At 38.3% G+C, this 12459-nt stretch overlaps 1 protein-coding gene across 2 annotated transcripts in view; it reads left to right on the forward strand.

The window, feature by feature from the left end:
* The window catches only part of NAA11 (N-alpha-acetyltransferase 11, NatA catalytic subunit), a 51972-nt gene that overhangs the window by 29073 nt on the left and 10440 nt on the right, over positions 1 to 12459 (forward strand). Inside the window, exon 1 of one of the 2 annotated variants that reach the window (XM_001492509.5) lies at positions 11463 to 12350. The exons of the other annotated variant lie outside the window; for it this stretch is intronic. Within the exon in view, the coding sequence (XP_001492559.1) occupies positions 11649 to 12338 (690 nt within the window). The 5' untranslated portion in view covers positions 11463 to 11648 and the 3' untranslated portion in view covers positions 12339 to 12350. Of the gene's footprint in view, positions 1 to 11462; positions 12351 to 12459 lie in introns of those variants that run through there. 2 annotated transcript variants of the gene reach the window in all.

Here is a 12459-nt window from a genome sequence, read left to right on the forward strand (position 1 = left end):
ATGATTGAAGTTGTGTTTGTATTGAAAAGCATATCTCAGGAAAATTTTCTACACATACACAATTCCAAAAAATATGTCATATTAAATTAAAATATGATTTAAGAACGAAAGTATTTACTCATTTTATTAAGACAAACACTGAATTAGAGCTGACATTTTTCTGATATTATCCTTTGGTTGGTGACTCTAGTAAAATCTAGGTCTTTCCTGCTTTTATGTCACTGGTAACTTTCTGTCCCCACTCCCATGTCCCTCACTGCTAGAAACTGAACATGCCACCTCTCTTAAGTTGGTTCCATTACATCAGAGGTCAGTCTAAGTTCCTCACTCTGAGTTGTCCCACCTATGCTGTTGCCATCATATTCCCCTTTCAGAATATGATGTTAGGAAAAACATCTTCCCTCTATTGGCTCTGGTTTCTGTGGTTTACAGAAGCAGTAAATGGTTCAGCTGCAGCCATTGCTTCAGGATCTAATTAAACAAGGAATCGCAGATGCTGTGGAATTTTTTTTTATGCTTAATGATACAAGCAACTGCATGAAGCACATATGTTCATTTTCTATTCTTTGACAAAGACTACAGAGAACCTGAACTTGCAACAAGCATGGGATGTGGTATGTTAAGTGTTATTCAAGGTCAAATGTTTTTAGAAGTAAAAACAGGGACAATTAACCAAGTGACTTTACGTGATGTAGCCTAAGATTTAGTCCTCTCTTTAATTTAAAGCTTGAAATCTATCCTAGGATACATCTAGCTCAGATCCACTTTCAATTACTCCTATACAGTCCTTCTCAAGGGAGTACTCTCCATGTGTTTATTTCAGACAAATTTCCATTTACCTTTTAATTGTATATTTTTGATATAAACTGAAGTATATATGTAATATATATTAAATCTTTAAAACATAACAAAGCAAACTCCATGAACTTACTATCCAATCCAGCAATGATAACATTGCAAATATCATTGACATCTCTTTTTTTAAGTTTTACCACATTTAGCCCAAAATACTTTCTAATTGCCCCCTGTGATTTCTTCTTTGACACACAGGATATTCAGAAATGCATTGTATGGTTTCCAAATATTCGGGTATTTTCCAGTATCTTCTGTTATTTATTTCTAATTGAATTCATTACAGTCAGAGAATATACATTGTACAATTTAAATCCTCTTAAATTTATTGACTTATTTTATGGCTCAGAATATGGTCTATTTTGGTAACTATATCGTGTGCACCGTAGATTCTCCTGTTTGGGAGTAAACTGTTCTATAAATTCGATTAGGTAAAGCTGGTTGATACTATTGTTCAAGTGTTCTGTATACCTACTGATTTGCTGTCTACATGTTCTATCAGTTATTGAGAGCAAGATATTGAAATCTCCAGCTATAAGTGAGGATTCATCTATTTCAGTTCTACTAGTACTTGCTTCATGCATTTTGAAGCTCTGTTATTAGTTGCATAAACCTTTCGAATTGCTCTGTCCTCTTGTCCTGTTGATGAGTTGATCTTTTATCATTATGAAATGACACTCTTTATCTCTGATAATAAGCTTTGATATCTAGTATGTCACGTCCCCACATATTTTTCTTTTTCTTCAGTAGTGTCTTGGTTATTCTGAGCCCTCTGCTCTTTCATATACATTTTAAAAACATCGTGTCAAGTTCCTCAAAGTCTTTATTGAGGTTTTGCTAGAATTCCTTTGAAATTTTACATCATTTTGTGAAGACAAGGACAAGAACCTGATAAAGGATATTCACTCAAAACATAGAGTAAACACCATATTCAATGGGTAAGCATTAAAAGATTTACCCTTAAAATCAGAAAGTAGGTAAAGAGAATGCTTATTACTACTTCTATTCAACATTGTACAGAGGACCTAGCCAGCTCAATAAGACATGAAAAGGCAATACAAAATATAAGGGTAGAGAAGGGAAAAAGTTGTCATTATTAGTTAAATGACACATTTGTCCACATAGAAAATCCAAAAAAACTACAAATAAATTACTAAAAGAATTAAGATAATGTAATATATTAACTGAATATAAGATTAATATAGAAAAGTTTTCAACAAAACATTTAGTAAATGTAATTCAAAAGTTATAATATCAATAAGAAAAGAAGGGATCTGGGAATAAGTTTAAATGATGGATAAGACTTTAATAAAGAAAATTATGAAAGTTAATTGAACTACAAATTCCAATTGTTACTGAAGATGTATACAAGAGAAATTCTCTTATCTTAATGGTGACTGTGTACGGTAAAACCATTTTGAAACAATTTAGCCAAACTTAGTAGAGTTGGAAAACATATAAAGAACTCCTACAATTACAAGAAAATAAACAAGAGATGTATTCAAGAATGTTCATGTACAGAATTGTTTGTGTAATAGGCAGAATTCTAAAATGGCCTCCAAGATTTCCACTGTCTGGTGTATATATCTTGTATAATGCCCTTGCCTTAAGTGTGAGCAAGACTTGTGGTTTTGATGAGATCTCACCTCCATGATTATGTTATATTATATGGCAGAAAGGATTTTGCAGAAGTAATTCAGGTCTCTGATTAGTTGACTTTGAGTTCATCAAAAGGAATACCACCTTTGGTGGGCCTGACCTAATCAGGAAGCCCTGAAAAGAAGTAGAAGAGATTCAAACTAAAATATTTCTTTTGCTGACCTTGAAAAAATGAAGTTCCACATTGTGGAAAAGTTCCCATGCCAGGGAAAGATAAGTGACCCCTGAAGCTGAGAAAGGTCTGCATTTGGCAGACAGCAAGAAAGTGGAGACCTCAGTCCAACAACCACAAAGAACTAAAGTCTACCAACAATTTGAATGAGCTTGGAGGAGGACCCTGTGCCTCAGAGGAGACTGCCACCCTGACCAACATATTTATTTTGGCCTTATGAGATCCTAACCAAAGACAACCAGCTGAACTATGCTGTGCTCAGACTCCTGACCCATAAAACTATAAAATAACAAATTTGTGCTGGTTTAAGCCTCTTTGTGGTAATTTGTTATGCAGAAATAGAAAAAAGCACAGCCTGTAATAGCAAAAAAAACCAAACAAAAAAAGCAAAAACCCTGAAAATAACTGAAATGTCCATGGGTAGCAAATGAATTAGTAAACTATTTCATTATAGTCATACAATGTTATACTAAACCATGATAAAATTCAATAAAGTACACCAAGATGGATGGATCTCAAAAATCCTGTTGAGCAAAAAAATGCAAATCACAAAAGTATACACAGTGTGACTCTTTCTATAATTATTAAAGCAGGAAAAATTAAAAAAGTGTGTCACTTAAGCACATATATCAATGAGGAATGGTTAATATACAAGTCAAGATTGAGATTACCCCTAGAGGAGGAAGAATTTGAGAGGATTATAAAAGTGGCTTCAAAGCTACTTATGTTAGCGTATTTCTTAGGTCCAGTAGGGAGTACGTGTTTATTCTATTATTTTTTAACTTCTGCATATACGTATAAACATGCTTTTATAATGGAAGACATATTTCACCATTTAAGAGTATATAATCCTGTTAGAAAAAAAGTCCCCAAATTCTAGAAAGTTAATCTCTTGTCTTCCTAGATTAGAAATTGAGTAATAAGTTCATCAAATGGAAAAAAATTATGTATGGCTCTCCAAGTGCATTTAAATACAGCAACAGCCATGGTTGTAGTCATCCCTTCACCCTAATTAGTGATGGCAGTTGAGGCAGATTAGCAAAGTGAGCCAGGAGACTAGTGACCCAGGTGTCATCTTTCTTCTGTGTTGTATGCTTTGCCTGTTCAATCTGTGCTGTGTTGGGGAAGTGTAGCTGAGAGAAAACCCAAGTTAATAACACTGAAAGAAGAAGACACAGAAGCAGAAAATTGGGGGAGAAAAAAAGTCTTAAAATATGCTCCACATTTCTTGGATTAATTAGAAAGTGAATCATAAACAGGGTTTAACTGGCAATGTGATTGTGGGTGAATTATTTATCCAGTTGAATCACACAACCTATGTTCATAATATTGAGCTGTTTTGCTTACGCATCTTGAATGGTGAATCAGGGGAATTACCCCAGCGGGTCCTCAGAAACTCAACAAGCCTGAACTCATGAATCCTCCTGATGAAATATTGAAAGGCAAGCCAGTCCTCTATTTGTACACTAATTTTCCAAATCTAGTTCTACTTCTCCAAAGCTGGTTCTGAATTTGAAGACCACTGAGGCTAAAGCAAATTATCTGACCTAGATCTATGAAGGAACGACAGTTTGCAATAAGGCTTTGTATAGCTACACTCATATCTCTTGCATTCTCATCACTTATAGCAAAGTGATGCTAAATCAGATTTCACAAAGCTTAATTCTCATAATCACTTAGCAAGGATTACTGTGTATCCTTAAATTACTAGACATTTTTAACACGTTCTACTTTGCAAATTAATTCTAGCTTAGAACTACAGGAATGGGTGTAAACAGGGTAATACTGTTTATATGTTACTGCTATGGCTTGAAAAAGATAGCAAATTATTTACTACAAAGAATTACCCCTTACAATTGAGGGAAAGAGAATCCACTAATTTCCTCCTTTTTGTGTAAACATTTTAACAGTCATTTGCTGTTAGATTAGAGGAAATGATTTTCCTTTAGTGAATTCCAACTTAATATTAAAGTATTATGTCACCACATCCTCTTTGACTCCCACCCCCACTCCAACAACAGCAAAAGTCATCTGTGCTAGACTAATCATCACAGAATTTTAGAACTAGAAAAGATTTAAGATATCATGTGGTTCGACCCAACAATAAAACTATATTTGGCATGGTTGCTAAGCAAAATTTCATTTTGAAAGAAACACTGGAAAAATCAAATTGAGTTTTCCCCATAGGAAATCATTGAGAAGGCTTATTAGCTCCTTGAGTTTGAGAAAGAATTCACTTTTTAAGTAGTTGAATTCTAGCATGAAAAAATAATAATAACAATTAAGTCAACTATTTTCCAAGTGACAGGACCATGCAGCATGGAAATGCTAAAGGAACGACACTTATAAATGTTGGCAACCAGTTGTACACCAGGAAAGCAAAAGCAATTTATGTAGGAGTTTGGCATCTTAGCTTCTCTCTAAAATTCTATGACTAATTTCTCAAGTAGTTTTATTTCTCTTACTTAATCACTCTACTCCCTACTTCACAATACAGATGAGAACATTTGATTGCATCCAATGCTCCAAAGGGATCATGGAATAAAATACGTCAGTGAAGTTTTAAAGAACTCTGGTTCTATAACTAACAAAACAATTTACAAGGTTCAAACAGGAAAATGTAAAATAAATTAGTTTTCTCTTGTGTTCTTTCAAAAATAGAGATTATTGTTCACTTGCTTTTCTCGTCATTCCAGTACAACTTTTCTTAATCTAATTATTTCAAAACCCATTCACAATTTCTGCTATTCTGCACCTACTGTATTTCCTTGGCCTTGCCTCCAGTTTTTGTTCTCATCAAGTGTATCTATCAGTCAGCACCGTCAGGGCTTCAAGACAACTTCTTCCATAAAAAAATACATCTGATCATAATAATCCATTCCAAGAAGCTCTCATATACATTATCCCATTTCATTCTCAAAACAAAGTAGCAGGGTTGATATATAGATTTCTACCCTCTAAAGGAGAAAAGAGAAAGCCCAGAAAAGTTAAGCGGCCTGCCTAAGATCAGGGCTAAACAAATGATTGAACCAAGAACGGAAGTTGTTTCTTCTCACGATGCCCAGCATGATTCCTTAAAGTCACCTCTTCTCTTTAGATGTATCAGCTGGGCTCTGGTCATCACTCTCCCTTTATTGTTATTCTTCACTCCCCAATCTGTTTCCATGCACTAATGTTTATGAGCTTGCTGACACAATACTAACTACAAGTGACTTCTGATGATCTCCAAAGCCCTCATAGTGCCTTACTTCCTAATGGCACTTAGAGACAACCAAGGCTTATGTGAAAATAATGTGGGCCTGATGAAACAGGTTTCTGGTACCTCTGTCAGCAGGAGTTTTATAGATTTAAAGAGGTCTTCCTTTCTCATGTCTGAGAACAGTGAACCATGACTGTCTCTGAATATTTTGCCTTATCTTTCATTAGTGGCTGGAGTATTTAGGTTCTGTATGTCACACTGGGAAAATAATATAAAATTTAAATTTACACTAAAAACATAGTCAATTACTATAATTCCTCTCAGTCAGGGACTAGCCAGAAAACCACTCTAGGTAATTTAAATCGAAGAAATTTAATACACAGGTAATAAGGGATGGAAGAGCTAAGAAGCCAACAGGGGTTGGTGAAGCAACCAGAAGATTAGCAGTTCCAAGAAGCCGCTATCATTTCTAGGGCTGGAGGGACAAAGGGGAAAAGTCTTATTACCAGAGACTGGAAGCCATGGTTGCCTCGTAGGAAAATTAGAATTCATCAGAGGCTGTCTAGTGGGGAACTAAAACCACAGAGGAAACCAGCCACTGCAGGAAGATATCATCCAAGGCTAAGCTAGTAGGCGAGAAACACCCTGGCTTCTCCCATCCTTCCTCTCTCCCTCTCCTCTGTTCCCCCCAGGCCTCCATTGACCAAAGCTACCTGAAAACTGGCTGGTAAGTAAGTCTGAGAAACAGTTTGTGGGTTAAGTGTTGGAAATGAATATTAGTACAACAAACAATGAACAAACCACTTCTCAAGGCATAAAAGAGAAATTTAGAGCTGTAAACTGATTGCTAAATTATGTCCAATTTACTTTTCTTTTATATAATGAAAATGATCTGCAAATCTCTGAGTAGCCTAGACATTGTAGCATTTGGTAGATAATGTAGTTGGTTAGTGAAAATAATGCTAAGTATAAAAAGTGATGTAGCATAAGTACCATCATATTTTCTCATTACACACTTTAAGCAACAATAATGGATATCATTACATAAAAATATGTACTACAATCATACAATTTATTTAAACTGCATAAAGAAAGGATTTACTTAGCCTGTCTTAATACATTTATACGTCCAATTACATATTCATTATATAAGCATTCAGTCAAGACCTACTATGCGGCATGCAATTTGCTAGTCCCTAGATGAATAACTATTTTCACAAGACAGGAAAATATCCTCAAGAAACAAAGAGGATAGGAATTAAGAACAAAGTAAATGATACACATATAACATGGACATGATCGAGAGGAACACACAAATAAGGAAGTAATTCATTCTTCCGGGGGGAGGGAGTCAAAGAAGACTGCACAGAAGAGAGAATGTCTGAGCCAAATCTGAAAAGCTGGGGAAAGAGTCAAAGCAAATCGTCTGTCCCTCTGAAGTTTTCCAAGCTCTCCTCCCAAACACACAGCGATCATTGCAGTGACTGCTCACACACAACCTTCTGATCAATTATAACGCTGAATCATCTGCTTACTTCAAGAAAATGCTTGAAAATAATCCCTCACATTTCCATCCACTTGGCAATGCAAGAAACCCAGCAGAGATATTCACAATGTTAAAGATCTCCAAGCAGTACATGCTACAGTGTTACCTCGTGTTCTGTCATTCCCAGCCCTGTCCCCTTGCTATCCTGCTTCCTACATACTGCTGAATATTCTACAGCAGTGGACCTTTGTTCTCATCTGTTTTCTTTGCCAACACAACCCAAAAGCCACACAGACCTGCATTTCACATTGACTCAAATTCCTTGAGGCTATAATGAAAGACTTACTTTGTTTTCCCATATTTGGAAAGAATTTAGATAACAGTTTGTATCCTGGAAACTCTGCCCTTAATCCAAGATGTTGAAGAACTTCCGTTAGCCACCCCCTCACTGGAAGATAAAATACCTAAATCCTCCTGCTTGTGTAGACCTTCCGTGTTACAAAGACTCTAAAAAAGTACATGGCGGTGCCTGTCCCAGATTCATTACTTGGGATATTACATACCTAAACTGACAGGAGTGACGTCATCTTCTAGAATAAAAATCAGTCTCAGGGGCCCAAGGCCCACCTAAATTTCACAAATGTCCCCCCTGTTAGGTATAGCTAACTAGTGCTTACATAGCACATTGGATATGCTTCTAATCCAAAGCTTCTACTGCATCCAATTTAAACTGACATCCCAGAGCTACGACTTTTGTCACAAGAAGCCAAAGAGGCTTTTATCTCTTTTTAAAAGAACCTTGTAGAGAACATCAGCATTAAGTGTTCTTGGTAACCATAAGCCCGTATACTTTTATGCTGTGAGAAAAAAGGAACTGTTTTAGGTGTGAACACAGATTCATGAAGACAAAGAACGGCCCATTGCTTAATATGAGTCAGCTCTGCCCTGAGTCAGTCCTTGCCTTCAGCTGCTGTTCTGATGGAGGCCTCCCCCAGGTTGGTCTTAAGCACCTCTCTGACTATAGCTATTCCTCACACAGTCACAGCACTCCTAAAGATACAAAAGCATTCTAATGTTAGCCTAACAAAATATGCAATTTTATTCCTCTCTGCAGACAGAGGAGGCTGGGAACATATTAAACCCAGCCTCTTTGCTCCTGTTTCAATGCAAGGGGAGTTTCATGACTGTCTTATGGCCACTGCCCACTGTTTAAACCAAAAGTTAACTTCAAACATTTTTTTCCCAAAATTATTGATCTCGTATCTTGGGTAGATATGCGCTATCAGTGGCCAGAAAAAAGTTGGTTTGGAATATGTAGTAGCATGAGAACATAGAAAGTTCTTCTTTGTTCTCTATTCTTACTTACCGGCAACTGAATTTATAATCTTTGGTGTTGTTTATGATTATGGACAATGAAGGAAACAACGAGAGTTTATCACCTCAGTAGGTATAAAAAATGTTTATTTTCTCATTCATTGATGATCTGTTATATATCATACAATTCCCTTATAACACAGCTATTATAAACTATGTTGCTCTCCCGACGACTTAGGCCTGGGAATGCTTTGGCTCACCCTGCAGCCAAAGTGACTGCCATTTTCCCTTTCTAGGTCCAACTGGTTGCCTCTGAAAACTCTTTTTGTTGTTGCTTTATTCTAAGATTAGGCCTCAGATTCAGGATTAAATGGAATTAACCAAACAAATGAAACTTACTAATTAATAGAGTGCCCTTTCTTCCCAAATCTGTATGGGCCCAAGGATCTTCTTCATCCTCCTTTCCAGGACCACGGAATGAGAAAGATAAACAAAAGAGATGACAGCACAAATGATAGGTGAATAATTGATATGTGAGTTTGAAATCTTCTAAATTGGTCTATTTTGTCACAGCTGCCCCATTTGTAAAGCCTATGTTTTAGGAAGTCCAGTAATGACACAATGTTCCTATAGAAGAATACAGTGTTTTCTTCTCACATTCTGTGACTCAAATTCTGTGAACTCAAATTCTGGCAGTCCATGCTTTTTTTAAGAAGTCCATGGATTATCTTTTAGAGCTATCTTATCTCAAAGCACATATCCCTGTCCATGGAGTGAGGTATAACATAAAGGAGAATTTCAGAATGGGAAGAATACTGGAAAATAACTTTTACAATGTATAGAGTTGATCAAAACATCAAGAAGCTGGGGCTGGCCCCGTGACCGAGTGGTTAAGTTCCCGCGCTCTGCTGCAGGCGGCCCAGTGTTTCATTAGTTCGAATCCTGGGCACGGACATGGCACTGCTCATCAGACCACGCTGAGGCAGCGTCCCACATGCCACAACTAGAAGAACCCACAACGAAGAATACACAACTATGTACCGGGGGGCTTTGGGGAGAAAAAGGAAAAAATAAAATCTTTAAAAAAAAAAAAACAAAAAAAAAAACATCAAGAAGCTAAAATCTTATCTTAAATCTTAGAACATATTAATAAAACCACAGCTAATTTTTAAATTACAACAAAAAATAGTGGCTATTCAAAATGAAACATAGGATTTATGACAAAGGCAACAATGCAATACAGTAGAGAAAGGATGATTTTTTTCATTTAATGGTGCTAGATGAATAGATATCCATATAGGCAAAAAAAAAAAAACCCAAAAACAAAAAACAAAAAACCCCAGCTGAACCTCTGCATCACAACACACAAAAACAAATTCCCACGGATTGAATATCTAAACAAAAAATGTAAAACAATAAAGTTTTCAGGAAAACAAAAACATAGAAGAACATCTGTGATATTGGAGTAGGCAAAGATTTCTTAAAAAGGACACAAAAAGCACTAACCGTGAAATTTAAAAACTGGACAAATTTGACTATTTTAAAATTCCTGCTTGATGTCAAAAGATCACCACTAAGAGAGTGAAAAATCAACCAACAAAGTAGGTTGTTATTCAGTATAAATATATCTGACAAAGGATTCATATCCAGAATATATACATTTTAAAAACTCTTGGGGGCTGGCCCAATGGCATAGTGGTTAAGTTCACATGCTCCACTTTGGTGGCCTAGGGTCTCAGGTTCAGATCCCCTATTCGGACCTACATACCACTCCTCAAGCCATGCTGTGACAGGGTCCCATATACAAAAAATAGAAGAAGATTGGCACAGATGTTAGTTCAGGGCCAATCTTCCTCACCAAAAAATAAACCCTCTTAAACATTAATGAGAAAAAGACACACAACCCAATAGAAAAATGAACAAAAGACTTGCACAATTGCTTCACAAAAAAGAACACAGAATGGCTAATAAGCATGTAAAAATGGTGCTCAATGTCATTAGTCATCAGGGAAATGCAAAAGAAAATCACAGTGTAATACCACCACATACACAAGAATGGCTAAAATGAAAAAGATGGGGAAATACGAAATGTTGAGGAGAATGTAGAGCAACCACTTTGGAAAATTGCTTGGCAGTATATATAAATATTGAACATCATAATATCTTCTGATCCAGTAGTTCTAATCCTGGGTAAATATGCACGTGTCAACAAAAGACATGTTCTGAAACAGTTCGCTACACTAATCATACCATTCTCAAACCCAAAATAATACAAATGGCCAGAATCAATGGAATGGGTGACTAGATTGTGACATATTTAGGCAATGAAATATCAAACAGAAAAGAGTAGGAAGAACTCCCAATTACACAGAAGGTAGCTGAAACAAATACTGAGTGGGAAAAAAGCAACATGAAAAGAGCGTAGGCACTATGATTCCATTTATATAAAGACTGTTAGAAGTTTAGGTGATAATTACTCTGGGGACACTGGGGTAGGGGATACTGCAAAGGGACATGAGGGCAGATTTCTGGGGTGAGTGTAACGTTCTGGCTCTAGATCTAAAGTCTGGTTACATGGCTTTATTCAGTTCGTGAAAATTTACCCAGATGTATCTAAATTAAAAAGTTAAACTGAAACAAATAAAGCAATAATGACACGCAAGGACGAAACATTTAAAACCAACGAGATCAAAATGAACTGCACTTGCCCACCCCCAAGCCTCGCGCGCACGCACAATGAAGCGAGCACTTCATTGGCTGGAACTAGGTGGCGTACTTCCGGAAGCCGCATGTAAGCACCGCCCCTTCCGTCTCCTGGTTCTCCCGCTTTCCAGCCGTCCAGCCCCGCGGCTTCGGCTTCGGGCCCCCTGGACTCGAGCCTTCGAGGCAGACGGTGCCCCTTGGGCTTGGCAGTCACCTCTTTCCCGCTCGCCGCCGTCGCAGCCGGCTCGCTCCCCGCCGCCATCATGAACATCCGCAATGCTCGGCCCGACGACCTGATGAACATGCAGCACTGCAACCTCCTTTGCCTTCCCGAGAACTACCAGATGAAATACTATTTCTACCACGGCCTTTCCTGGCCCCAGCTCTCCTACATCGCTGAGGACGAGGACGGGAAGATCGTGGGCTACGTCCTGGCCAAAATGGAGGAGGACCCAGACGATGTCCCCCATGGGCATATCACCTCGCTGGCCGTGAAGCGTTCCCACCGGCGCCTCGGCCTGGCCCAGAAGCTAATGGACCAGGCCTCGCGGGCCATGATAGAGAACTTTAGCGCCCAGTACGTGTCCCTACACGTCCGGAAGAGTAACCGGGCAGCCCTGCACCTCTATTCGAACACCCTCAACTTTCAGGTCAGTGAAGTGGAACCCAAATACTATGCAGATGGCGAAGATGCTTATGCTATGAAGCGGGATCTCGCGCAGATGGCAGATGAGCTGAGAAGGCAGCTGGAGCAGAGGAAGGGCGGGTATGTGGTGGGCTCCAGGGAGAACCAGGAGACTCAGGGCAGCACACATCCTGGTTCCGAAGGGGCCTGCCAGGAGCAGAAGATCTCTGCCGCCGACGATAGTGGCAGTGACAGTAAGGAGCCCAGCGAGTCCCCGGAGAGCACCGATGTCCAGGACAGCTCAGAAGACTCAGATTCCGCCTCCTAGAGCCTGCTTAAGGTATTCTCTCTTCCCTGACCCAGTCCCTTCCTAGCCTAAGTCCCTGCACCATACCTCGGCCTGCTCAGTCCCATCCTTCGCATCCCGTTGTAGCCCTACTGGGGTTCCC

The sequence above is a fragment of the Equus caballus genome, chromosome 3 (assembly GCF_041296265.1).
Source record: "Equus caballus isolate H_3958 breed thoroughbred chromosome 3, TB-T2T, whole genome shotgun sequence".
Lineage (NCBI taxonomy): Eukaryota > Metazoa > Chordata > Mammalia > Perissodactyla > Equidae > Equus > Equus caballus.